The sequence below is a fragment of the Gossypium arboreum genome, chromosome 5 (genome assembly GCF_025698485.1).
Source record: "Gossypium arboreum isolate Shixiya-1 chromosome 5, ASM2569848v2, whole genome shotgun sequence".
NCBI lineage: Eukaryota > Viridiplantae > Streptophyta > Magnoliopsida > Malvales > Malvaceae > Gossypium > Gossypium arboreum.
In genome coordinates, this window is record NC_069074.1 from 62,511,495 (window position 1) to 62,535,750 (window position 24,256).

General features: G+C 33.2%; 1 protein-coding gene across 1 annotated transcript; it reads left to right on the plus strand.

Annotated features, from left to right (window-relative positions):
- Nucleotides 1–7,705: 7,705 nt before the first annotated feature.
- Nucleotides 7,706–23,159, plus strand: LOC108456826 (conserved oligomeric Golgi complex subunit 1-like). The gene is made up of 6 exons (XM_017755522.2): nucleotides 7,706–10,078; nucleotides 13,071–13,265; nucleotides 16,958–17,235; nucleotides 21,123–21,302; nucleotides 21,427–21,604; nucleotides 22,783–23,159. Exons 1-6 carry the CDS (start codon nucleotides 7,898–7,900, stop codon nucleotides 22,957–22,959), a joined length of 3,189 nt encoding a protein of 1,062 aa, XP_017611011.1. The 5' UTR covers nucleotides 7,706–7,897; the 3' UTR covers nucleotides 22,960–23,159.
- The last annotated feature ends 1,097 nt before the right edge of the window (nucleotides 23,160–24,256 follow it).

Consider the following 24,256-nt stretch of genomic DNA (forward strand, 5'->3'; position numbering starts at 1 on the left):
TGAATGTTGATTTAGGTGTGTTAATGGATAAAGTTTTGGTGTATTGTTGGGTTATAATTGAGGTACCTATAAATGTTGTTTGTTTTGGCCATGGGATGGTTTGTCTTTTAGGTGTACGTTGTTAGGAATGTTTTGGCTTGATTTTAGCTTGTTTAAGGAGCAAATTGGGAAGCATGTGACTTGAGACACAGGCTGTCACGCAGTCGTGTGCCATACACGGTCACCTCATACGGCCGTGTGTAATATGTTAGTTTTAGTCCAGGTTTCACACGATTTGAGACATGGGCTAGCACACGGCCTGTGACACAGTCGTGTGAGCCAAGTCAGTAAGTTACACGGGCTAGCACACGGCCTACAACATGGCCATGTGTCCCTATGACACGGCCATTTGTCCCTATGACACGGCCATGTGCCCCTATTTTTTCCAATTTTAAGTTTTTCCAAAATTTTATGTTTTGATACAATTTGGTCCCTAAATACTGTCAATCAAATTTTAGGGCCATGTAAACTTAAAATAAGGCCTAGGGGTATAATTACTCTATGAGTTATTAGATGTTTGTATTTTTAATTGAATATTTGTTCTGATTTAAGATAAATTGTTCCATTTGGCTCTGTAACACTCCGATTCTTAATCTGAAAACGGAGGCGAAATATAGTTGTTACATACCATACTTAAGCATCTAATTCAATGATCAAGTTTTTAGGCCATATTCACCAACACAATCTTACATATTTGAATATCACATACCATGACCAAACATGCCAAACTTTCATATTAGTTTATCATATTTTCAATACTTATCAATCATCTTCAAAGTCATCACCTCAAACTATAATTAATCATATTAAAATGACATCATTCAAACATACTTTATAAATACTAGACTCTTTGCTATTACAAAAACACATTTACACAATTCAACCCCTATTTACATACCATATAATCAAAATAAAATGTTTTCACAGTCTGCCAAAAGGTGGCTAGATAGTTTGATTTTCAAGTTTATCCAATTGTCGAGTTCCACAAAACGATAACTATAGGAAACAGGAAAACAAAATAGAGTAAGCTTCAATTGAGCTTAGTAAGTTCATAGGTTGAAAATGATATAACATACCTTAATATCCAATTTTAAATAACAAAATAGTTAACTAACATTTGACCCTGTTACCATAATCATATCAATAGGTGAGTCCATCACATACAAGTCATATAACCTTCCAATTATACAAGTTGATTCAATGCCATGTCAAGTCATCATATCAATAAACATAAATACACCTTCAAATCATTCATCTATATTCTATTACAATACAACTGGTTACTAGTCATCAAATCTTTTAACAACCACGATTCAACCTAGAAGTGAGCATGGGTCATTGAAATTTGGTTCGGACTGGGCCTGACTAAAAATTCAGGCACGTTTGTTAGGCCCAGGCTCGGTTCAGCCCAACAAATAGGCATAAAATTTTGCCCATGCCCAACCTGGATAAAAATGCTAAAACTCAGGTCCGACCCGGCCTGCCCATATTAATTTTTATATTATTTTTATATAATTTTAAAATATATATAATACATCAAAATACTAAAACATCAAAATAAATATTTCCCAACAAATTGAAAATAAATTTTAAAAAATATGCATAACTTAAATAACACTAAGATAGATGCAACTTAACAAGCAAATGTCTCTAAAATAATAACAAAATTAATAAACATTTTTAAAATAATAACAAAATTAACAATAAAATAAGTTTTATACAATATCCAAACAATAACAACAAAATAATAGCGACATAATAGTAAAATGGTAGCAAAATAGGTAGAAAATAACAAGAAAATAATATTAAAAAATCATTTTTTTTTTTGCCCTTTAGTGAATTCGGGCCCAGGCCAAAAATGCATTACCCGAGGCCCCACCTGTTTTTTAAATGGGCCTTATTTTTTGTCCAAGCCCATTTTTCGGGCCTATATTTTTGTCCAAACCCTCCCATATTTCAGGTAGGCCTTTGGGCTGGGCCGGGTGGCCCGACCCCTGCTCACCTCTAATTCAACCCAATAAACTAATATGAATAGATATAGATACTCGGTTATCCACCCAAAACACGCTAGAATGCTCAAACGAGTAATCAGTCCAAGAACACACTTGGGCACTGAGTGCCAAGCCCAAAGGTTACACATCATCCCCCAGAAACACGCTTGAATCACTGTAAATATAACTCGGTAATCCGTAACAAATGTTGGATTTCGGTACATTCTATGAACATATAATCATATCATATTTCATCATCTCATCTCATATCAAACTTATACAACACGCAAAATAACCCTATTGGCATGCTAATCCTATCCTATGTCATGTTCATTCGGGCTCAAAACATCTAATAATATATCACTTTTCAATCAAATCCTTTTCCTCACGTTTGTATCAATTACCACATTTTATTCTAAATCCAAACATTCCAAACATACATTTCAAACATAACTATTAAGATAATATAAGGAACTACACCATATGAACTTACCAGAAAATAACAACAATAGAAGATGTGTTAGGGACTAATATGTTATTTTTCCTTTTCCTTAGTTATCTACTGGTTTATCTTTTTCTTAATCTATATGGTAATTCATTTCAAATTATCAGTTCCAAATACCTTATAATATTTATTTAATGCATATAACCTTCTATTATCATTTTTCAAAATTTTTCTAAAGTTTTGCATTCTATTCAATTTAGTCCTAAAATCGTAATAAGCTTACTTTTCATAATTAAGCCCCGAACTTTAAAATTGAATTCATTAACATTCATTAACAACCCTCAAATAACTAAATTTATAAGAATTTCATGTCACTTTCAACATAATATCATTTTAGTCTTTAAACTCAAAACTAACTAAATTCACTTTACAAAATAGTCTTATTTCAACATAAAGCTCCAAAATCAACTACTAGCATCCAAAAAGCTTTAAAATAAACAATGGTAACTTTTCAGAACTTTGATAGTATTACAAAATAGCCCCTAGGCTAGCTAGATTAAGCTACAACGATATCAAAAATATAAATTTTATGAAAAAGGGGATCAAAATTGACTTACATGCAAGATACAAGCTTGGTCGAACTTCTCAAGGTTTGCCTATGGAGGTTTCAGTGGTGTGGAGAAGAAAATGATAAAGTGAAAGTGGCCATCAACTTTATTTTTATGTTTTAATACTTTTTTTTCTTAATTATTAATATAAAAGAACATATAATTTATTTATAATTCATTCATAAACCGTCCATTATAAAATAATATGGCCAAATTGTCATTTGCAACCATCCAATCATACTTTTATAATCATTTAGCACATATAAATTAATAGCGATTTACTTTTTTTAGTTTTTACGATTTAGCCATTTTTTTCTTAATTAACTATTCAAACATCAAAATTACCAAACCAAACTTTAATATGAAACTATAATAACCTCTTAAGTATTAAATAAATATTATTCAAGGACTCACTCGTCGGAATTGTGATCCCGAAACCGTTATTTTTTACTCCACTGAAAATGGGTTCTTACAGTAGTTATGCCATGTTTGTCATATGCGAATTTCCAAAAATAGTTAGTGTCCATCGGTAGTCTGAGTCTTATCATGGTAGTATCCGCCAGCAGATACTTCGGATTAGAGAAAGTTGTATCCACCAAATATGTCGTGCTAGTCTGTTAGTTTGAGTCTAACTTCTTAATGTTTGATGGTGTTTATTGTGGGATTTGTGTCTTGGAAACTCATTAAGTTTTCATGAACTTACCTAGTTCTTCTTATTTTCAAGTTCTTAGATTGAATGTCGTGATAACAGGGGATCAACCAAATTAGCGACCCATTTGTGAGCCTTTTTTTTTTCGTACGTGACATGTATTTGCTGAGGGTATTAGAGTGATTGTTAGATGCCACCATTTGAAAGTTATTACCCTGTATTTTAAGGGATGATTTTTTGTATTTACGAATGTTTATTTGTTACCTCATGAGATTATTGTTAAACATGGTTTATGGTGTTACCGAGTTAAATTGTGTTGAGTTTTAAATTATTACTCAAGCAGTAACTGGATAGGAAAATTTCATTTGAGTTTAATGATATTTTCTAAGCTTTCGTCAAAAGCTTTTCACTTGTGTCTTTAATCTTTTAAAGTAGCATGGTACTATTTTTAATTCATTTTCGACCATATACAATTTTAAAAAAAATCGAGACACCACTCTGGTAATCGAGCACTAGCCAAACTAGAAAGTTGGTTTTTAAAAAATTTCAGTGATTTTAATGGTTTTGACTCATTGCTCCATACTCGAATTTGACGATCGGGTTAGGCATGGGATGTTACACTTTCGATAACATTTCAAAATCAAATATCTGGAATCATTGTCGATTGTTCACTTTAATACTAAATATGCGACTTAGGAATACGACATCCTATGTAATATTTGATTTTAATAAATGGTTGTTGGATTTAGGTGATGGAAGAATACCTAATATCGCAAGAGAGTTTAATATAGGTACCCTATTTATTACCATATCGAATAGAGTTTTAATCTATTCAATGAATGATTCAGTCTGTGCAATGGCTAGCTACACTTATTTGGATTTTTGGAAAAAATTCAATAACATAAAATATCTAAATGATCAAGCTATATTGTCTTCTACTAATGAAATGGTAGAAAAGGTGAACAATTTTGTCCTTTAGAGGATTCCAAGTGAACTTAAAACATATCTCAATGCACATAAAATTACTCTAGCATATGGAATTATTGAACAACAATCCTTTTTATATCTTTCTTTCTTTAGCTATGGACAGTAATAACATGAGGAGAAGATGATGTTTGTAACAATCTGGTTTTCAATAGTGTCAGACATAGTGGTTTTAGGACCACGATTCCAATGAGTGAACCAATAATAATTATTCATTAATATTTACAAGTCTATTATAGTGTTATATTGGTCATTGATTTGGTAATTTGGTTGACCAGTTAGTAATGTCTGTAAGGACTAAATCAAAAGAATTATTAACTACCTAGTTAAATGTATTTTATAAGAATTGATCAGGGAGTTATATGATGATTAACCATATTTGCCTAGTAATGAACTGTTAATGTTGAGTATTTAAGTAAAAATCGTTAGTGAATGGAAAGAAAGTTTTTCATTCTCATCTCCCTCCACAAAACCATCTTCATTAGAGAAGAAAGAAAAGCTCTAGGTAGTCTTGCATAATCGGCTTTGCATTTAAGTGTTTTCAAAGCCTATTCTTCTTGAATTTTATGTTTTGAGATAGTTGTATCTTTATTTAGCTAACCTGTAAGTCTGATTTCAAAATTGTTAAAGTTTGAAGAGTTGTCATTGATGAATTGAACGTATTAACGTATAGATCAAGAATCAAATCAACCAGTAGATAACAGATGCAAAAGAAAGATTACAAATTAATCTTTGATATTCTACTTTTGCTACTATACCAGGTAAGTTCATATGGTAATGTTGTGTTTAATTATGAAATGTTTGAGTTTGAATCAATATAGAAAATGTTAGCAAACTGGCACATGAGGTGGGAAATGTATTGAATAGTAAAAAGGAATGTTCAGATATGCTTGTGGAGCCCAAATGAACAAAGGATACAATTGGCATGCCAATAGGGTTATTGCGCGTTGTATAGGTTGTAAAAGAGATGTGAAGAAGATAAAGGAAGTTCTTTGATGTTACTAGAGTCCATCATTTGATACAAATTTCCAATTATAGTTGTTATGAGCAAAGTTACGTGTTATCGGATATAATAGCTCTTATGAGTAAACTGGCGTATTATTGGACAGAAAACTCTTACAAGCAAGCTGGCGTGCTTTGGTTGGTTACTTGTGCATCCATTTCTATTTATAACTTGTACGTGTGAAATGTGTTGACAGCGAAAAATGAGTTCTAGTTAAGTTATTTATATTAATGTTTTGTGAGGTGAGATGAGTTTTATGTTTAACAATCTATGAACTTACTAGCATATTTAATGCTTACCCTATTTAATTTCCCTGTTCTTGTAGTTATATTTGCGAAACTCGGTAGAGGGATCAACCTACAACTCACATTATCCAACTCCTGTTTCGATAGATTTTATTTTTAATCCTACCCTCGATCAAGTGGCATGTATATAAGTTTAAATTGTATACATGTCTATTTTGAGGAATTGAATGTGAATAAAGATGATATTAATTATAGGTAATTATATATATGTTGATGATGCTTGTACATGTGTATGGCATTGATAATTAATTGCTTGAATGGAAATGAATACATACCTTGGATGTGTGAAATTATTTTTGGTTTTATGGCTGACTTCATAAATATGAGTTGTTAAATGGATATTACAACATCGCTTAAAGCTGCGGATAGTTATCATGTGAGCATTCATGGCGGAGGATCCAAGCATGACTTATTATGCGGACTTTGTGAAATCATGCTGTTATGGCATATTGTCCAGAGGCGAACCAACATGGCGGACACATCTAAAAGCAAGTGGTTATGGCTGGCAGAGTATATGCAAGAAAATTGGCGAACTGATTTTTGCATCATTTTTTGCAGTTAGTCATTTGGCAAAACCTATTTTGGCGAATAACTTTAGCACATTATGTTTAAAATTTTTCCAATTTAATCTTAAACATGCTTGAGTCTAATGATGATTGCATTTAAATATGGTTAGAATAGTTTTACGATTTTAAAACGAAATTTCTTATTAAACTTTGCATGTGAATGTTCTTGTATTTTTACTATAGCATCTCGTAACCTAGGTTCGATGACTTGACCAGGTGAAGGGTGTTACAATGTTTCTATTCTCTTTCCTACACACTTAACTTATAAACATATGATTAGTTTCCTTAACCATGTTTAATTAAGCTAAATGAATGACTAAGATTTAACATTAGTCTACTTAATGGAAATGGATGGATGGGATCATCCCAATCAACTAATCATGAAATAATGATGGTGCAATATCTATTTGGTCATTAGTTCAATTGCCTCATAAGTCCTCAAGCATTTCCTCAATCAAAACTCATTTTGTGATTACACTTTTGCAATTTAGTCTTGGTATTGCAATTAACGAATTTTTCGATTTAATTACTTGATAATTCAATATTATAATCTCGCACTACATACATAAATTGCTCGGTTAATATTTCCACTAATTCGATTTACAAAATTTGACGTCGAAAGCACATTTTTTGACATCGGCTAAAATCGGGTCGTTAAGTAAAAGGTTTCATTTAAGCCATTGAACTATTCTAAAGTTCTATTTAAGTTATTAGGCTGCTAAGTTCTTTTTTTTTTTTTTAAATCCGACTAGTGAGCTCCAAGTAATGATTTGAAAATCGATACGCTAAATCAGTACCCCTCAGTGAATAGAAGAACATACCTTAAATTCAAGTCAATTTGATGATCAGTGTGGGAAATCGAAGAAGAAAATTAGGATTTTGGTTCGCAGATTCATGACGTTTAAAGTTGTTTTATGAAAAAAACTAAGTTGTATAAGAAAAATGGAAGGAGTGCTTTCGATTGGTGTAAGTAGTGCAAACAAAGAAAGTTATAGAGCATCTATTTTAAAAACTCAATGATTTAAATAACTTTCAAATAGTTTAGTGATTATTTTATAATTTTTTGAAGTCAAATAACCAAAACAAAAATTTATCGATAGTTTAGGGAATTTTGATAAAAAGAAAACCTTATTACCAGTTGCCCCGATTTGGCCCGTAGGTCACTTATGAAGGGAGTTGGAGTTTTTGAAGTTTTCCGAACAGCGAGCGCGACCCTGGTATTACAATATTTCATGATGCAGTCTTGAATTAACAACAAATAGGAATAGCAAGTTGAGTGGGATCCAAAATTAAGACGAGAGAGCATAATGAGACTCATCTCAGCTTCTGCGGATAATCGAGACGCCGAATCACTGTTCCGCGCCAACCCCATCTCCGAAATCCGCAATGTGGAATCCACCACCAACAAACAGATTCAGGACAAAAAGGAGGAGCTCCGGCAGCTGGTTGGTACCCGCTATCGTGACCTCATTGACTCCGCCGACTCCATCCTCCATATGAAATCAGCTTCCGAATCCATTTCCTCCAACATCTCTTCCATCCACCGTTGTATCCGCTCCCTCTCTGTCTCTGACTTGGAACCTTGCCCCAAACTGCAATCCTCCCCCAACAATACTACTCGCCTCCGCATCTATGGGATCGCCTGCCGCGTTAAATACCTGGTCGACACGCCCGAGAACATTTGGGGCTGCCTCGACGAGTCCATGTTCTTGGAAGCCGCCGCCAGGTATATCCGTGCTAAGCACGTCCATTCCAACTTGATGCTACCCGAAGGTGATTTGGATCACAGCATCTTGTCCAATTTCCCTCTGCTTCAGCACCAATGGCAGATCGTTGATAGCTTCAAGGCTCAGATTTCCCAGAGGAGTCGTGAGAGGTTGTTGGACCGGGGCCTGTCTGTCGCTGCCTATGCAGATGCCTTGGCTGCCGTTGCTGTCATTGATGAGCTGGATCCTGAGCAGGTTATGGGCTTGTTCCTTGAAGCCAGAAAAACTTGGATATTGCACACGTTGACTGCTTCTGCTGGTAATGCTAATGCTACCTCTTCTACTGCCATTTCGGCCTTTTGTGATGTTTTAAGCATAATTCAGGTAACCGTAGCACAGGTAGGAGAGTTGTTTTTGCACGTTATGAATGACATGCCTCTGTTTTATAAGGTTATTTTGGGTTCTCCCCCTGCTTCTCAGCTGTTTGGTGGGATTCCAAATCCTGATGATGAGATCAGGTTGTGGAAATCTTTTAGGGATAAATTAGAATCTGTAACGGTTATGCTTCATAAAACTTTCATTTCTGGCACTTGTTGGAGTTGGTTGAGGGATTGTGGGGCACGGATTACCAGTAAGATTAATGGGAGGTATCTCATTGATGCCATATCTAGTGGCCAAGACCTTAGAGCTGCTGAAAAGTCGATAAGGCTGACCATGGAAAGCAAGGAGGTTTTGCAGGGGAGTTTGGAATGGCTTAAAAATGTTTTTGGGTCTGACATAGAGTTGCCTTGGAATAGGATCCGAGAACTTGTTTTGGAAGGTGATTCAGATCTTTGGGATGAGATATTTGAAAATGCGTTTGCCAGGAGGATGAAAATGATTATTGACTCAGGATTTGAAGATCTGACCAGAGCTGTCAATGTGTCAGGTGTGATCCACACCATTGCAGCAACTGCTGGTGAGAAGATCGTTTATGAGACATATTTGACTAGGTCTTCTACAGGTGGTAGGGTTTGGTTTACAGAACCGAATAACTGTAAGAAGGCTGGTCCACTATTGGGAAATAGAGCAGTGCCTGAGGAGGATAATCTCCAAAGTTGTCTCAATGCCTATTTTGGTCCTGAAGTAAGCCGAATCAGAGATCAAGTGGACAGTCTCTGCCAAAGCGTTCTTGAGGATCTATTGAGTTTCCTTGAATCTTCCAAGGTATCTGTGAGGTTGAAGGATCTAGTTCCCTATCTGCAGGATAAATGTTATGAAAGTTTGTCAACTATAATGAAAGAACTCAAAACTGAGCTTGATATCTTGTACACTGCCATTGGGAGTGAACACAATGAAGGTGATTCAATGTCTCCTTCTATAATTGTTGAGATATCTCTTTTTATTGGGAGACTCTTGTTTGCATTCGAGAATCACTCCAAACACATTCCTGTGGTTCTTGGCTCTCCACGCTTCTGGGTGAAATACACAGCTCCTGCAATTTTTGAGAAGCTGCCTTCCTTATTGTGGCAATCTAAAGCTGTAAACAGTTCTTCTTTCTCTGACAGCCTTGGAAGGCAAATGCTCACTAGTTCTCAGAGGCAAAGTTCATATGCTACTGCTGCATTGCTTGGAGCAAATGAAAGTGCAAGCCCAAAACTTGACGATCTTTGGAAGGTTATGCGAGAGCTGTGTGTTAGAGCTTATAGCTTATGGATGTCGTGGTTATCTGATGAGCTTTCAGTTATTCTCTCTTGGGAGCTTGGACAAGATGATGGATTATCTGCATCAATTCCTTTAAGGGTAACTATTTGAGGGACCATTTCTTTACTCTCTCTCTCCCTCTCACTTTTTGTCTTCGGTTGCATGTCAGTAGCTTGGGAATGGGGTTACATAGAAGGATGGATATAGGAACATGATAACTAGGTTTTAGGAATATGGAACCACTTTTAAGTAATAGTCCAATTTTATAAGGCTGTATAACATATCCAAAGACTATTTAGACTAGGGCCATTGACCAAGCCTTTGTACGGTTAAACCCCATCTAATCCTAGCTATTTGGGCCACCGACCAAGCCCTTGTACGGTTAAAATAAAATAAAATAAAATAAAAATAAAATAAAAAACAATCGTAGCTATTCAAACTTAATAATATATCACATGCTAGTCACATGATGTCATGACCACTTAATAAATTAAAATTTAATTGCTAACTATTAACTTAAGTGAAGCAACACATGCAAAAACTGTATAAAGATAAGCAATTCAGATAAAGTCTGGAATATTCCTGCATCATAAAAGAATTGTTTTTAACTAGGGGAGGTTATTGATAAATATATATCTAACTGCTCCAGGGTCTTTTAATGGTAAAGCTATATTTCTTTATTCTTTATTTTTATGATGGTTCAAATGGTGGAATGCAAAGTGCACCTTTGATATGTTCTTGACTGTTTTATTCAATTTTTATTTCTTTGGAAGATAACCATTAAACAATTACTGTACATGAGTAGTGGGAATGGGATGGACTCTTTTGAGAAGTTCCTCTTTTATTTGATATAACAGTAATGATTTTCAGAAGGGAAATCATCAAGTTTACTAGGTATATTTGTTTGTATTACAGTGTTGTTGTAGGACAGCTTGGGCCTAGTTTACTGTTTTAGAATTATATATTCTCTTTTATTTTTATTTGTTCTCAAAATTTGACAATATGAAACATTTTGTTAAATCATGCTTTTGCATGATTAAAAACCTAAAAATCATCTTTGATTACCATAATCAATTTCGATAAATATTTAAACAAAATTAAATTATAATCAACTGTTATGGTGGTTGGAGTGTTTTATTTGTATTTTAAAAATAATTTTGCTCTTAATAAAAGGATGCTGTATGAATTTTAAGGTGAATTTCATCCTTTGCTATACTTTTTCAATGGCTTTTGCAACCCCTCCACTAAAATAAACAACTAAGCGTTTAGATATTAAAGAAGGTAACTTGGTTAATACCCAAAACGAATGGCCCATAATCCAATATTCTACAGCCAAAGCATACACAAAACATGTATACGATGTTTTATGGTCTATTCCCTGTTTTTTTTTTTCTTTCATGTAAAATTTCTCTTACTAAAAGGCCATAGCTCAATTCAATGATGGAACAGTTTGACTCAAAAACATAATGATTCAAGTAAAATTTTTATGACAAGATGATATCAGAAACCTGTTCTCCATGTTTAAACACACATTCCTGCATCCTTTTTCTTTTGTTGATAAAAAATGTTGGGAAAGCAAAAGAACAGAGAAATAATTAATGTCTAAGTTACTTTAAGTAGGATGAGAGTGCTTCTTTGTGGGAGGAGTAGAGACTTGAGACAAGCAACTGAAAATTGAAGGAGCAATGGAAAAATTTGGAATGAGAAAGGAGTTTGGAGTTCATTGTTGCCTTTTTGCAAGTGGAAAAACAAAAGGAAAGGCATAAGCTTCTAAAACTAATTGTTGGTTTTCAAAGGCAGAATGAAATATGCATTGCTGTCTCTTTGTATTTTATGAGACAAGTTTTTGATATTTTAGGAAGCTGCAAATTCTTGTTTCCTATAATTTCTATAACTTATTTTGTAAAATTTTGAAAAATATTTAGAAAATGATCATCAAAACCTAAAGCATAAAACAAAAGCAATCCCTAGAAGTGAAAAGGATTTATGGTGATATTATAGTATGGAATTCTTGAGAATATATGGAATATCACACTTAAGGTTGATTGGAGGAATCCCTGTGCCTCATATTCAGGGTTCCTTAGGGTCAAACCTAAGGTTGATTGGAGGAACCAGTACAATTCACACATAAGACTTTATAGGAATCGCACCTATGTTTTATTGCATTTCACAATCACAAAAGCAATAATGTTGGACATTCTATGATTCCTTTCTATATCTTCAAAACCAAAAAAGAGTTATACAGACTGCTGGTGTCCCTAATGCCACTAAAACTAGTATTTCAAGCTTTTCATAGTGCTTAGATATTTATACAAATTGATATTATTCACAGTGAAAATAGAAAACTAAAAACTTAAATTATACCAAAAGCCAATGACATAAGGAAACCCTAAACTAATTCCTAGGTACAAAATCTGATTGCCCTTCAAATCAGGAGAAAATAGACAGGTGGTATCGGTAGGGTGTTGGACTTTTAGATCCAGTGACTAGGGATCAAACCCTGACAACCTTAAATAAATTCAAGAAAAAATAAAGCAAAATAAGATTTTACAACTCAAATTGAAAGAAATATAACTCCAAGATTCAAGGCAACGGGCGAAGGAGGTCCCAATTAAGCTTTTCATAATTATATTAGCAATTTTGGACACAATACGAAAACACAAGGAGAACACAACACGTTCAATAAACATGATAGTACATATAAACACGATTAACATGACACATTTAACATATGTATTGTATTTGTGCTCAGGGTTTGACACCTTAAATATTCTGTGTTGTGTTTATGTTTTACACACTGACACACCATTCATCATATTTTTTCATGTTTTACTTTTCCTCTTTGGCATATAGAATGCCAAATATGATACATGAATGCAACAGATGAGTTCTTTAGTTGTTGGATGAATGAAATTTTAGAATCTTGCGAAGAAAAGTTCTGCACTTTGCCTCATCTCTAGTTGCTTTAAAACTTTTGAACACTAGCTGAGGCTTTTAGACTTTCATCTGGTCAAATTAATATAATTTGTTTTTGTAATGTAAGTATATGTTTCTAATAAACATATTCGTTCATCTTTTATATATTGCTCAGGGTTGGGAAGAGATAGTTGTCAAGCAAGAACAGTCTGATGAGGGGTCATCTGAGATGAAAATATCACTCCCATCTATGCCTTCTCTCTATGTGATCTCCTTCTTATGTCAAGCATGTGAAGAAATTCATAGTATTGGAGGCCATGTTCTGAACAAATCAATTGTGCAGAGGTTTGCATTAAGCCTTATAGAAAAGGTACAAACTTTGTCTTGCTTCATGTTCTTTGATTATTCTAGGAACTCCACAATTATCTTGCTTATAAACTCATACCAAAACAATGCCGTGCATACTGACTTTAACTACTTTCTTGATGGTGTTATTTCTGAAGTTCTTTTTCTTGTAAATGTATACATTAAAGCCTTAATTGATAGTTTATTTGAACTAATTGTATTTGTTAAATTGCATACAGTCAGATCATTGTTTCTTAACTTTCAGTTTTTATCCCTTGAGGATCCTCTTCTATACAATTCCATAACGTATGGTTTTTATGTCTCTACTTTCTTAGATTTTTGGGGCTTTATTACTATAAATTGGGATTGATCTTCTAATTTGCTGTTTCATTTTTGAATACTAGAATTTGGTTCTAATTTGCTGTTTCATTTTTGAATACTAGAATTTGGTTGTTTTTCTTTAAAAAAAAAAAAATCTAGAATAGAGTTATTTAGTTTTTTTTTTTTTAAAATCTAAAAGTGGATAGTTTTTGTAGAATTTTTAATATAATAAGTTTTACAAAAACATTAAAAAGACATTAAAATCCCATTCCACAATTATTATGATATTTTCCAATCTTCTTTGGTAATTTCTCCAACTAAATTAATGTAATTTGACTCATGACACCTGCTTAGCGAGGGATTTTATTATTGTATTGATGCACTACTTGGTTGCTACCTGTTCTGGTTCACTTGGGTTAAGGCTGAAGGAAACAAAGCTTTGAGGTGTCATTTATCAGGTTTTTAACATAATTAATCCTTCAATATTGAGCTAGATGATAAGTTTGAGTCCATTCAGTTTAAAGTTGCCTTACCATTTCTTTCCCTTGAGTAAGCAGGATGATATGAGTGTATAAATTTGTGGAGTGATTTCAAGTATGCTAAACATTAAATATCACAACATACTGTCCTTAAAGCTGGTAAAGAAAAGAGAAAAATTCTGGGTAGTAATAAATAAAATATAAATACAATAGTGAATTTCATTCTACCCTATTTATTGCTTGATGTTCTTATTGATTCAAACACTAACATGAGAATGTATACCATTTCTTTCTTCACATAATCAAATACATGATCTGTAACTGTCTTCGGTGATGATTGACTTCATACTGTTGCATGATATATTGCTGTGTCATATGAACAAGTTCGGAGCATATTGAATTGTCTATTAGTGCAGCAATGGCTTGTCGTGAGATTGTTCATTAATTCTCTAGCATCATTACTTTTCCACAACCACTTAAAATATTCTTGTCTGATGATATATTGCTAACATCATCATCGTGCTCCCTTCTTCCTAAAATATAAATCATCTAATATGTGTATACAGACACACACAGAGACGTGTATATAGTTGTTTTCGAGGCTATTAGGGATTTAACCATGGTTAATGTAACTGAGAGTCCAACTCTCTACTAATAGATCATATGGTTGTTGGCAAAATGGAATAATATTTTTCAATCTAATATAAGGGCTCTAATTGTTTAAAGCCAGAACCCTAGAACCCAAAATATTCTGCGAGAATAAGCTCTTTGATAGAATCCATTGTTTCGAAAAATTGTAGATGAATAAGGAATTGGATGACAATGAGTTTTTTGAAGTTGGCATAGATGCTGAGGAATTCTTTAATAGCCATTGATAGCATGAGGAATGCTAAAAAGGAAACACTATTAATTGCTCTGGGAAATAAAAAAGTTAATGATTATTGATCCTATTGCTTTTCTTCTGGTATTATTTATAAGATAGTGATCCTTGTCTATAACTGAAATTTTTCTAAAGAAGAAAGAATGCTAGGTTAGATTCAAGGTAAGCTAACTGATTTATTCTACTCCACTTTCAAGATCGGGTTAGTGTTCAATTAACTGACGTAAGCCTACCACTGTTAAGATTTCTCTTTGTTGCTGCAACAAGCATAATGGGTGTGACCTCATTTGCTGCTGAAAATATCTCATCTGTTGCCCAGAATGGATTACTATGATGAGGAATAAATAAATCTGGTAAATCAGTATCTTGTTGTTAGGACTTACCTGTGGAATATTTTTGTCATCACGTGAAACTAGGGTGTACAGTGTTTTCAAGTAGAAGCAGAACAATGTGCACCTGCTTCCTGCTTCTAAAGTTCCATCTATGTCAGCTTTTCTCCATTGCAGTGAAAATGATTTATCTCAATCTCCCTTATTTCATCCACTCTTTTTTGTGTTTTGTGGCTTCCTTCGTTAAGTTTCCTGTCGAAGCTTACTATCTTTTATTTGCAAGAAACAGATTTAGGTAATGGAAGATGTATGCCTGTGTGTTTGTGTCTCTATATATGTATGTATTTGGTACTAGATGAAAGCTTTACTCCAGTTTTGAAATATAGACCAAGTTTTGCATACATTGATCATTTTCTGGCTTTTTTCCTTTGAATACATGGTTCTATTGATACTAATTGCTCAGGTACTTTCTTTATATTCTGTGCTTCTTATTAGATAAGTTATATATCAACAGTTATGTTTTTTTTTCATCAAGGCCTCTGTAAACATAAAGTTGGTATTCTGGTTAGGAGAAGTTAATGTTTATGAGTTGTGTGGAGTATGATTCTGCACATGCAAAGTTGGTTTGTTTAAAGCTGTGCATTTTTAAGTTGATGTTCAATGGCACAAAGAAAAGAAAAGAAAAACTTAAAGCTTTTGTTAGGTTAATTAGTCTTTGCTTTAGAATGATTTTCATGTTTACATAATAATGGTGATTCCATTTTGGTTTTTTAGATGTTCTTTTGGTCTGTTTTCATGTTTCTATCCAACTTATGTGTTTAGTGTGGACTTAGATTGATTTAAGAGTTTAATGCTGTCTTGTTGCTCACGCTTTATATAAAAAATTGTTATATTTTGTTTGAAAATGCTTTTCAATTTCTAATTATAAAATGAGATGTCGATGAAGGTAATAAATGCTATAGTGAAGGAAGAAAATGGCACTGATAATGGTATTTAGAATGACAAGCTTATATTGGATATAGTAAATTGCAGCAAGACTCAACATATTATGATGTTTTTCATGGTCATTGGCAAATTCCAGTTGATTGGGGTTGAAGCAATTGGTTCCAAATGAGCATCTTAGGAATATATATAGGCACAACGGCTCAATTAGTAAAGTTTTTGAAAAGTTAGTATTAATTTTATGCATTTACTTCGTTTCACCTATTCTGTGCTACTGCTGAGAGGTTGGTTGTACATTCCCTAATTCGGTTTGCATTTCTCTCTCTTTGGGGTGGGAATGCAGTGTGGTCATAGTGTTGAATTGGTTCAATGTTTATCTCAGTTTACACTTAGTTAATTTACTGCAATTGGCACATTGTAAAAGATGTCTCCTTGGTAAACAGCATTGGCAACTATGGTTTATGACTTACTTGAAATCAAGATACAAGTTCTATATTTACATCCACTAGAAAGAAAATTAATTGGTCATTGCTTCTGCATGAAGTATTATATAATTTCTTTAAAGGAATAAATAAATTATGCTTCTCTCTTGATAAGTTTCATATGGTGGATTCTTTTTCCTTGGTTTCAAAAATATTGACTAGCTCTAAATTATATTTTGCTAGATTCTTATTTCTTTCTGTTCTTCTTGGTAAATTTATTATTATAGTCCAGTTGGCTAAGCATGTTTGGCACCTTTTTTTTTTTTTTGGTATTCATCTTGTAGGTCATTTCAATTTATGAGAACTTTCTCTCAACTAGAGAGGCCTCGGGAGCTCAACTGTCAGAGAAAGGAATTTTGCAGGTCTTGTTGGACGTAAGGTTTGCTTCTGATGTTCTTTCTGGGGGTGATTTCAATGTAAATGAAGAGTTATCTAGAAAACCGAATTCTAAATCATCATTCAGAAGGAAGGACCAAGCTCAGACTAAGTCTGTTGTTAGAGATGCTGTTGATGGGCTGATCCATTCTCTTTCGCAAAAGTTGGATCCCATTGATTGGCTGACGTAAGTGTTTCTATAACTTTTTACATGATGAATATAAATTTAATTTTTAATAATAATTCTAAAATTTTTGACAACTTTTATAGAGAGTAAAAACCACATGGTATTCTGTTCAATATCAGAAGAACCAAGATGCATCTAACATTGATTTTAATTTTTCTCATGCTTCTTTCATATTGTATGGTTTGCTACCAAAGTAATATTTATAGGGGATTTTCCAGCACTTTTTTGGGAAATTGTTATTGATTTGCATGTGAGATAAAGCTTGATTTAAATGCTTGTAGTTTTCCCAATATTTTTTTTTTTGAGCTGGGGCCTTCATAGTCTATCAAGGCCCCTGTCTTTATTCATCTTCATTTAGTTAAAATTTTTTATGGTGAGGGAATTTTTCTGAGATGCAAGTCTTGAATTTTTTTTTTGAGCTGGGGCCTTCATAGTCAATCAAGACCCTGTCTTTGTTTCACCTTCATTTAGTTATGTAAAATCAAGGGAAAGAGAGAAAGAAAGCAAAAGAGGGAAAAGAATAAGAAAAATAGTGGCTGAGCAGTGGCTGCTGGTGATGGCCGCTACAGCCGTGGGAAATTAGAAGAAAAGGGAGAAGAAGAGAGAATGAAACTTTTAATATACATTTCAATGACGATATACACCCTTATACATCACCTATTTATACTGGTAAACATGCATACAAATAAGGAAAGTCAAAGATTATATACGCTCTTATTATGTGCTATGTGCTAGTCAATCCCTAAAATATCTATACATTAATGATAATAAGATTACTATCAACAAGTTCAATTTTTTGATGCTGAGGGTTTCTGAGATGCAAGTCTTGAATTTTTCTTCTTTTTTTATTTTTTATTTTTGAGCTTGGGCCTTCATAGTCTATCAAGACCTGTCCCTGATTCGCCTTCATTTAGTTTCCTCCTTTTCTCTTTCGGTTTCCTAGGAAACACCTTTCTTATCCTCTAAACCTTTTTTCTCTTGTTTGTGTTTTTTTTCCCTTTTCTTTTCTTTTACTGTTTTACTATAAAAAACAACCTCTTCTGTCTATTGCCTGCTTTGTTTTCTTTTTACTTTTCTCTTATTAGTTTCTCTTCTTTTCCTTTTCTTTCTGAAATCTTCTCTCTCTCTCTCGCTCATAGCATATGATAATCACCTGGCCTACCATCACTACAAACTTCACACCAAACACCACTAAACTGAGCACATCACAGCACTATTGGTCTCTTGAATACTAGCATATGTTGCATTCAAGGCCAGTTTTGACTACATCCATCCTAGCCATCTAGATCTAGTATTCGGAAAATCCCTGACAGATCAATGAGATCTAGGTTCAACTAGAAGATGTGGTTGGTTGGCAATAGATCCATATCCTGTTGGCTCTAGATCTTGTCAACTGACCTTGGATTTGTCTTGTCCAAGAATAGAATTAAGTTCGTAGCAACAAATTCCGCCTGTTAGATTCTCTCCTCACAAGAGCAAAATGAAAATCTTGAAAAAGCAACTATGGAAATCTATTAACTAAATCAAATGAATTTTCTTTTCTTATTTGTTTTAACTTTGTTTGAATTATTTTAAAAAAAAAAGTTACTGTGCACTATTAGAGTTAAATAAGTTGACTGAAAATCTGCTTGATCTGTCCTACTAGATTGGACTCAAAAGATCAGGAGTCCGCTCCCATGCAACCCAAACCTGGTTTGCTCAGAACCAAATCAACTTGCACCCATGTAGACAAGAGCCTGAATTAAATTAAAATTTAAAATTAGATATTATACATAAAGTATTTCATTTGCATTTGTCTTTCATTTTCCATATTTTCTGAATGATAAAATATGTAGCGGATAAAAGATAACTTTAAAAGTGATAAACTTGAACGCTAATGTACATTAGAACTAATTGGAGAACATATTCTTAAATGTGTCACTTTCTTTCACCTTGAGGAGATGTAAGATATGGTTGACATTTTAAGTTTTATTTGTAATTCATTGTGGATAACTAAAAAATAATCAAAGCAATAAAAATAAAAAGTTAATACTATCAGTCTAGCAAAAATTGTTAATGATTGTTTGCTAGCAGGATATTGTTAATATTTTTTCATGATAAAAGGATATTGTTAATATTTGATATAAAATAACTTTAAATTAGTAAATGAATTTTACATGATCAAATCATTTAAAGAACCTTCTTTTTCCTGATATCAAATATCAAAATTGGAGATATGCCACAAGCTGGTCAGTATCTAACCTTAGTCCTTGTAAAACTTAACTCAGGGTGATAAAATCTTACATTTGCATCCAACCCAATTCAAGTTAAGCCAATTACTTGAAATAACCCATGCCCCAGTGACTGGAAGCTGAATTAACTTGAAACCAAGGTTACCCAAATCAGAACTGATTTAAGTCTCGCTTTATTTTTGAAAGAAGAATTTCAAAATGCTTGAAAATTTGATCTTCTTTACTGTTTCTCTTCTTTTTATTTCCTATAACTCTATTAGTAATATAAAAGTTATATAAGGCCTATGCTTCCTGTAGTTATTTGCTATACTCAAATTTTAATTTCTATATGTTGAGACTTTGATCTTTATTTTATCGTTACTGGATTATAATGACTACTATTTGAAGGAACTTTTAAGTTCCACTGTGAGATTAAATGCTGCTACATGTCTCCTTATTTTATCATTAATATATTATAATGATTCTTTTTAAAAAGTATTATAATGATTATTGTTCAAGTGACAGAAAATTTTAAATTCCACTAATGGGTTATGTAATAACCCTAAAATCATGCTATTGGAGTTTAAAAACTCTAATGACAGTTTAGTAGATATTTTCTGATATCGAGATTTTTAAAAAAAAATATATATTAATATTTTGCTTTGCAATTACATTGTTATTGTATATGGTCTCATTACTAATTTTAACAATCCCTTCAAACATGGGTACTACTTTATGACCTACAGTCCCCATAGCCAAATTTCTTGCTCCACCTAAATGTAATGAAAACTTAAATTGCTGTTGTTACTATAAAAGTGTCTTTTAAGCTCTTTCCAATTTTTTATTTTACCCCTAACTAATCTCAGCAACTTTAGTGAGGATATTAATGTGTATGGACATGCCTTCTGCCATCGGCTCTCCACGATAATGTCCTGTTTGTGTTGGATATGGACATGCCTCCTAGCTTTGCAGCATGGACATCAATGTGGTTGGATGTGCTACAAGGTTTTCTTGTTAAAAGAACTGATTTAGGAACAAAAAAACAATGTTGTTGGACTTATGACTAGGACATGTGAGTAAGCCTAGGGGGAATAAAAAATTAAAAGAGGAAGGTTATGACACCATCACCATCAGCCTCACCATTGACAACGGAAACCTGCTAGAGATATGAGAGAAAGGAATAAAGATATGAGAGATTAAGGAAACACAGGAGAAGTAGTGCAGTGGCCTGATTGCCTGCTGCTGGTATTCACCTCCAAACTCTAAGCACATAGCAAGTACAGGGTGCTGTGGTTTATTACAATGGGCCGTTCCTGTTAATAGAAGTTTTCTGATTGTTTTACTTGACACATTGCAGAAGTTAATGCAAAGTTTCATCTGGTAAATTATTGCATTTGTTTATCTAGACCAGATTGTTACTAGTCTAATAAAATGTGTACGGTTATTTGTTAAACTGCACTATGGATCTTAATCAAACTGTGTAAAAATCTGATGAAATTGCCGATGTGTCATCTGCTCTCTTGATGCTTCCTTTTGAGTGCCTTTTTGCCTATCAGTTTATTATTAGAGCCAGTATTTCAACTAGTAAACGTTTATATGTTCTATTTATGTTGTTGGGATTTAGGCATGACTGCATATATCTCTTCTGATTAAAAGTGTTTTCTGAATTACTTCAAGGTATGAGCCATACTTATGGGAGAATGAGAAGCAGTCATACCTCAGGCATGCTGTGCTCTTTGGGTTCTTTGTTCAACTTAATCGGATGTATACAGATACTGTACAGAAACTGCCTACTAATTCTGAGTCGAATATTATGAGATGTTCTGTGGTTCCTCGTTTCAAATACCTTCCAATCAGGTCTGTTTTACTTTTTTTTTTTTTTGCTATACAGTCTTATTTTCACTTTATTCAATGTATAATACTATCCTGGGCTTTTTATTCATATATCTGATTTTCTTGTAACTTTTGGTTGGTCATGTAGTGCCCCAGCATTGTCTTCTAGAGGGAATAATGGGAAACCTATTATGGCTGCATCCAATGATGTTACTTCAAGAAGTTCCTGCAAAGCTTATACAAATGGAGAGCTTTCCCAGAAAGGTGATTTGGATGATAACCAGAGTTTTGGTGTTGCAACACCATTCTTAAAATCTTTCATGCAGGTAATGCTATTCATCATCTTTTACGGCATTTAAAATGGCTTTTCTAATTCCCACTGTCACAGTAAAGAAATTCATATAAACGTAGTGTTCACTTCAAAAGCATGCTGGCTGATGCTTATAGGCCTTGCCAATGGCTCTAGAGATTAAAGTACGTTGGTTGGAATTTGGTTTTATTTGATCCAGTTTGAAGGCTTGATTAAAGTTTCACCCTTTCTGGTTTTAGCTCTTCGGCAAATAATACCTCATAATTTTTCTTTTTAATTTGCGCTTAGCATCCTGAAGTTTCATTTGTTGTTATAGGGGAATAAATTAATTTCACACAACAAAATTACAAAGATACCCATTAAATATGTGGATTTGTGCAATTTGTTGGTTAAAATTGATGTTGTAGTCTCCTATGATAATTGAATAAAGCTTCAGGTTGTTTAAGTGCAAGGAAAAGAACTTGGAGTGTGTTATTTACAAAAGTAGGGAATCCCGGGGTTGTAAATGGAATTTACCCTGAAAAAAATAGTAAAATCAAAACCATTGAATCTTGTTGAAAAAGCAAAATCTATCTATTTATACATTAGAAATATAAGTTCTTTTATAGTTTTCCCACATGACTTTTTCTTACTGAATCTCAACTGGATTGGTAAGAATCCGTAGTTGGGGCATGACATATAACGTGATGATGAGTGTATTGGGCAGTACGGAAACAAAATAATTATAGGGTGAATCTCAAGTCTCAACCCCTTGGTTGACACTATATGCTTAAATGCGCAGTTTGGCAAGGTGGCTTATTGTGAGTTGAATATACTTGAGCATAACTTGTTAAATAAGGCTTTGAGTTGATATGTGTATATATTCTGAAATATATATAATATACCTGATTGAGTCTAAAAACTCTACTTTTTTATAACTTCACACATTATACCTAACAGTATAAATTAGTTTAAACAATTTTTAACTTCTCCATGTCCATGATCAGTTGTGAGCGGTCTGAGATGGTTCTTATATCCAGTTGTATGGCTTCTACATATTACTGTTTTTATTTCCTTTTATGTTCTTTCTTTCAAGTGATGCCAAGCATTTTATACTCAATTGTGCTTCTGATAAAAACTAGAAAATTTTGGTAGCATGTTAGGCATATTAAATGTTTTGTTGATGATGAAATTCCTTTTATTGGGGGCGGGCAGGTTGGGAGCAGATTCGGAGAGAGCACGCTAAAACTGGGATCAATGTTAACGGATGGGCAAGTGGGGATATTCAAGGATCGATCTGCAGCTGCCATGTCAACCTTTGGTGACATCTTACCAGTACAAGCTGCCGGACTTCTTTCATCCTTTACAACCTCCAACAGATCAGATTCTTGATTTCAATCCACATTTTGATACATATATGCATCGCTTACTTTCTATGGCTTTTTCAAATTTCCGACCAATGATAAATAGAGTGTCGAATCCCACAGTGTAAATGCTTACTTTTCATATTAACTATAATCTTACCTTCCACGCGAGGATATATATATATATTTTTTGGGCTAAATTATAAAGTAAAAATTTGAAGGTCAAAATATACTCAAGTATAGTTTTTGAACATTTTAATTTAGTCCTTGCATTTTTGTTTTCAAGAATTTAGTTTTTCTATAAAATTTATGTTCATATGTTAACATTAGAATTCTAAAAAATGACATCAATTAAAACATAATAAATAATTTTAAAAATTCATTTTAATCATTATAAAATATTTAGATTAACTAATAATATTGATAAATTGAGGTATTAAATTATATTAAAATTAAAATATAAAAATTAAATTTTATATTTGAACATAATGTCGTTTTTTAATTGTATGTCATTTTTTAAAATTTGAGAAAATAAGCTGTTTTTGAAGAAAGTGTGAAAGTGCGTTAAGTTGGAATAGTCATTTTTTTGAACATTGGCAATGGTAAAACTTTTAAAGGGCTTAATGGTAATTTTATTGTTCCTATAAATAATAAGCCATTTTTCATTCCTTTCACTTAAATCCAATTCTCTTAATTCTTTCTAAACTCTCTCAATTTTCTCAAGTTTTGCTCTAAATTTCCCAATACGTTTGTTTAAAAATATTGTAAATTTATTTAATTATTTTGTATATTATTCGTTTCGATTAAGTTTGCACGAATGACAACCTCTTTGATTGTTTCGAAGACAAGTACATTTTTGCTGCTCAAGTGGTAACGGTAAGAAGAAATTTTAAATTTCGTTATTTTCAATTAAGTTGGTTTTAAAGTATTTTTTAAAAAATATTTTAAATTATTTTTTTGTCGATATAAATAGGCGGATGATCGTGCTTTGGAGGGGTTCATACATAATTTGTCAAAGGGCCTAATCACAGAAATTCATGGTTACTAGCAAGATGCGAGATTCTTGCATGAGTCTTGTATACTTGGGGGTTGCAAACTCGATCCTACATTCATCAATGCGTTGGTAGAAAGATGGAGGCCAGTGACACATTCTTTCCATCTTCCAGGTGGCGAGAGTACAATAACACTTAATGACGTAGTTTTACAACTCGGTTTACCGATGGATGAGCCAGTCATCACGAGGTTAGCGGGTCGTTCTCGGTAAAGAGGATCTTTGTGAGGCATTTTTGGGGAAGGTGCCGAAGAAGTTTTACGGTGGCCAAATA

Excerpts from the sequence above, each read along its gene's own strand:
- LOC108456826 (XM_017755522.2), top strand. The coding sequence starts at position 7,898 with ATGAGACTCATCTCAGCTTCTGCGGATAATCGAGACGCCGAATCACTG. Across the intron at positions 17,236-21,122 it reads GATCCCATTGATTGGCTGAC|GTATGAGCCATACTTATGGG; the intron begins GTAAGTGTTTCT and ends AATTACTTCAAG. Across the intron at positions 21,605-22,782 it reads TCTTAAAATCTTTCATGCAG|GTTGGGAGCAGATTCGGAGA; the intron begins GTAATGCTATTC and ends GGGGGCGGGCAG.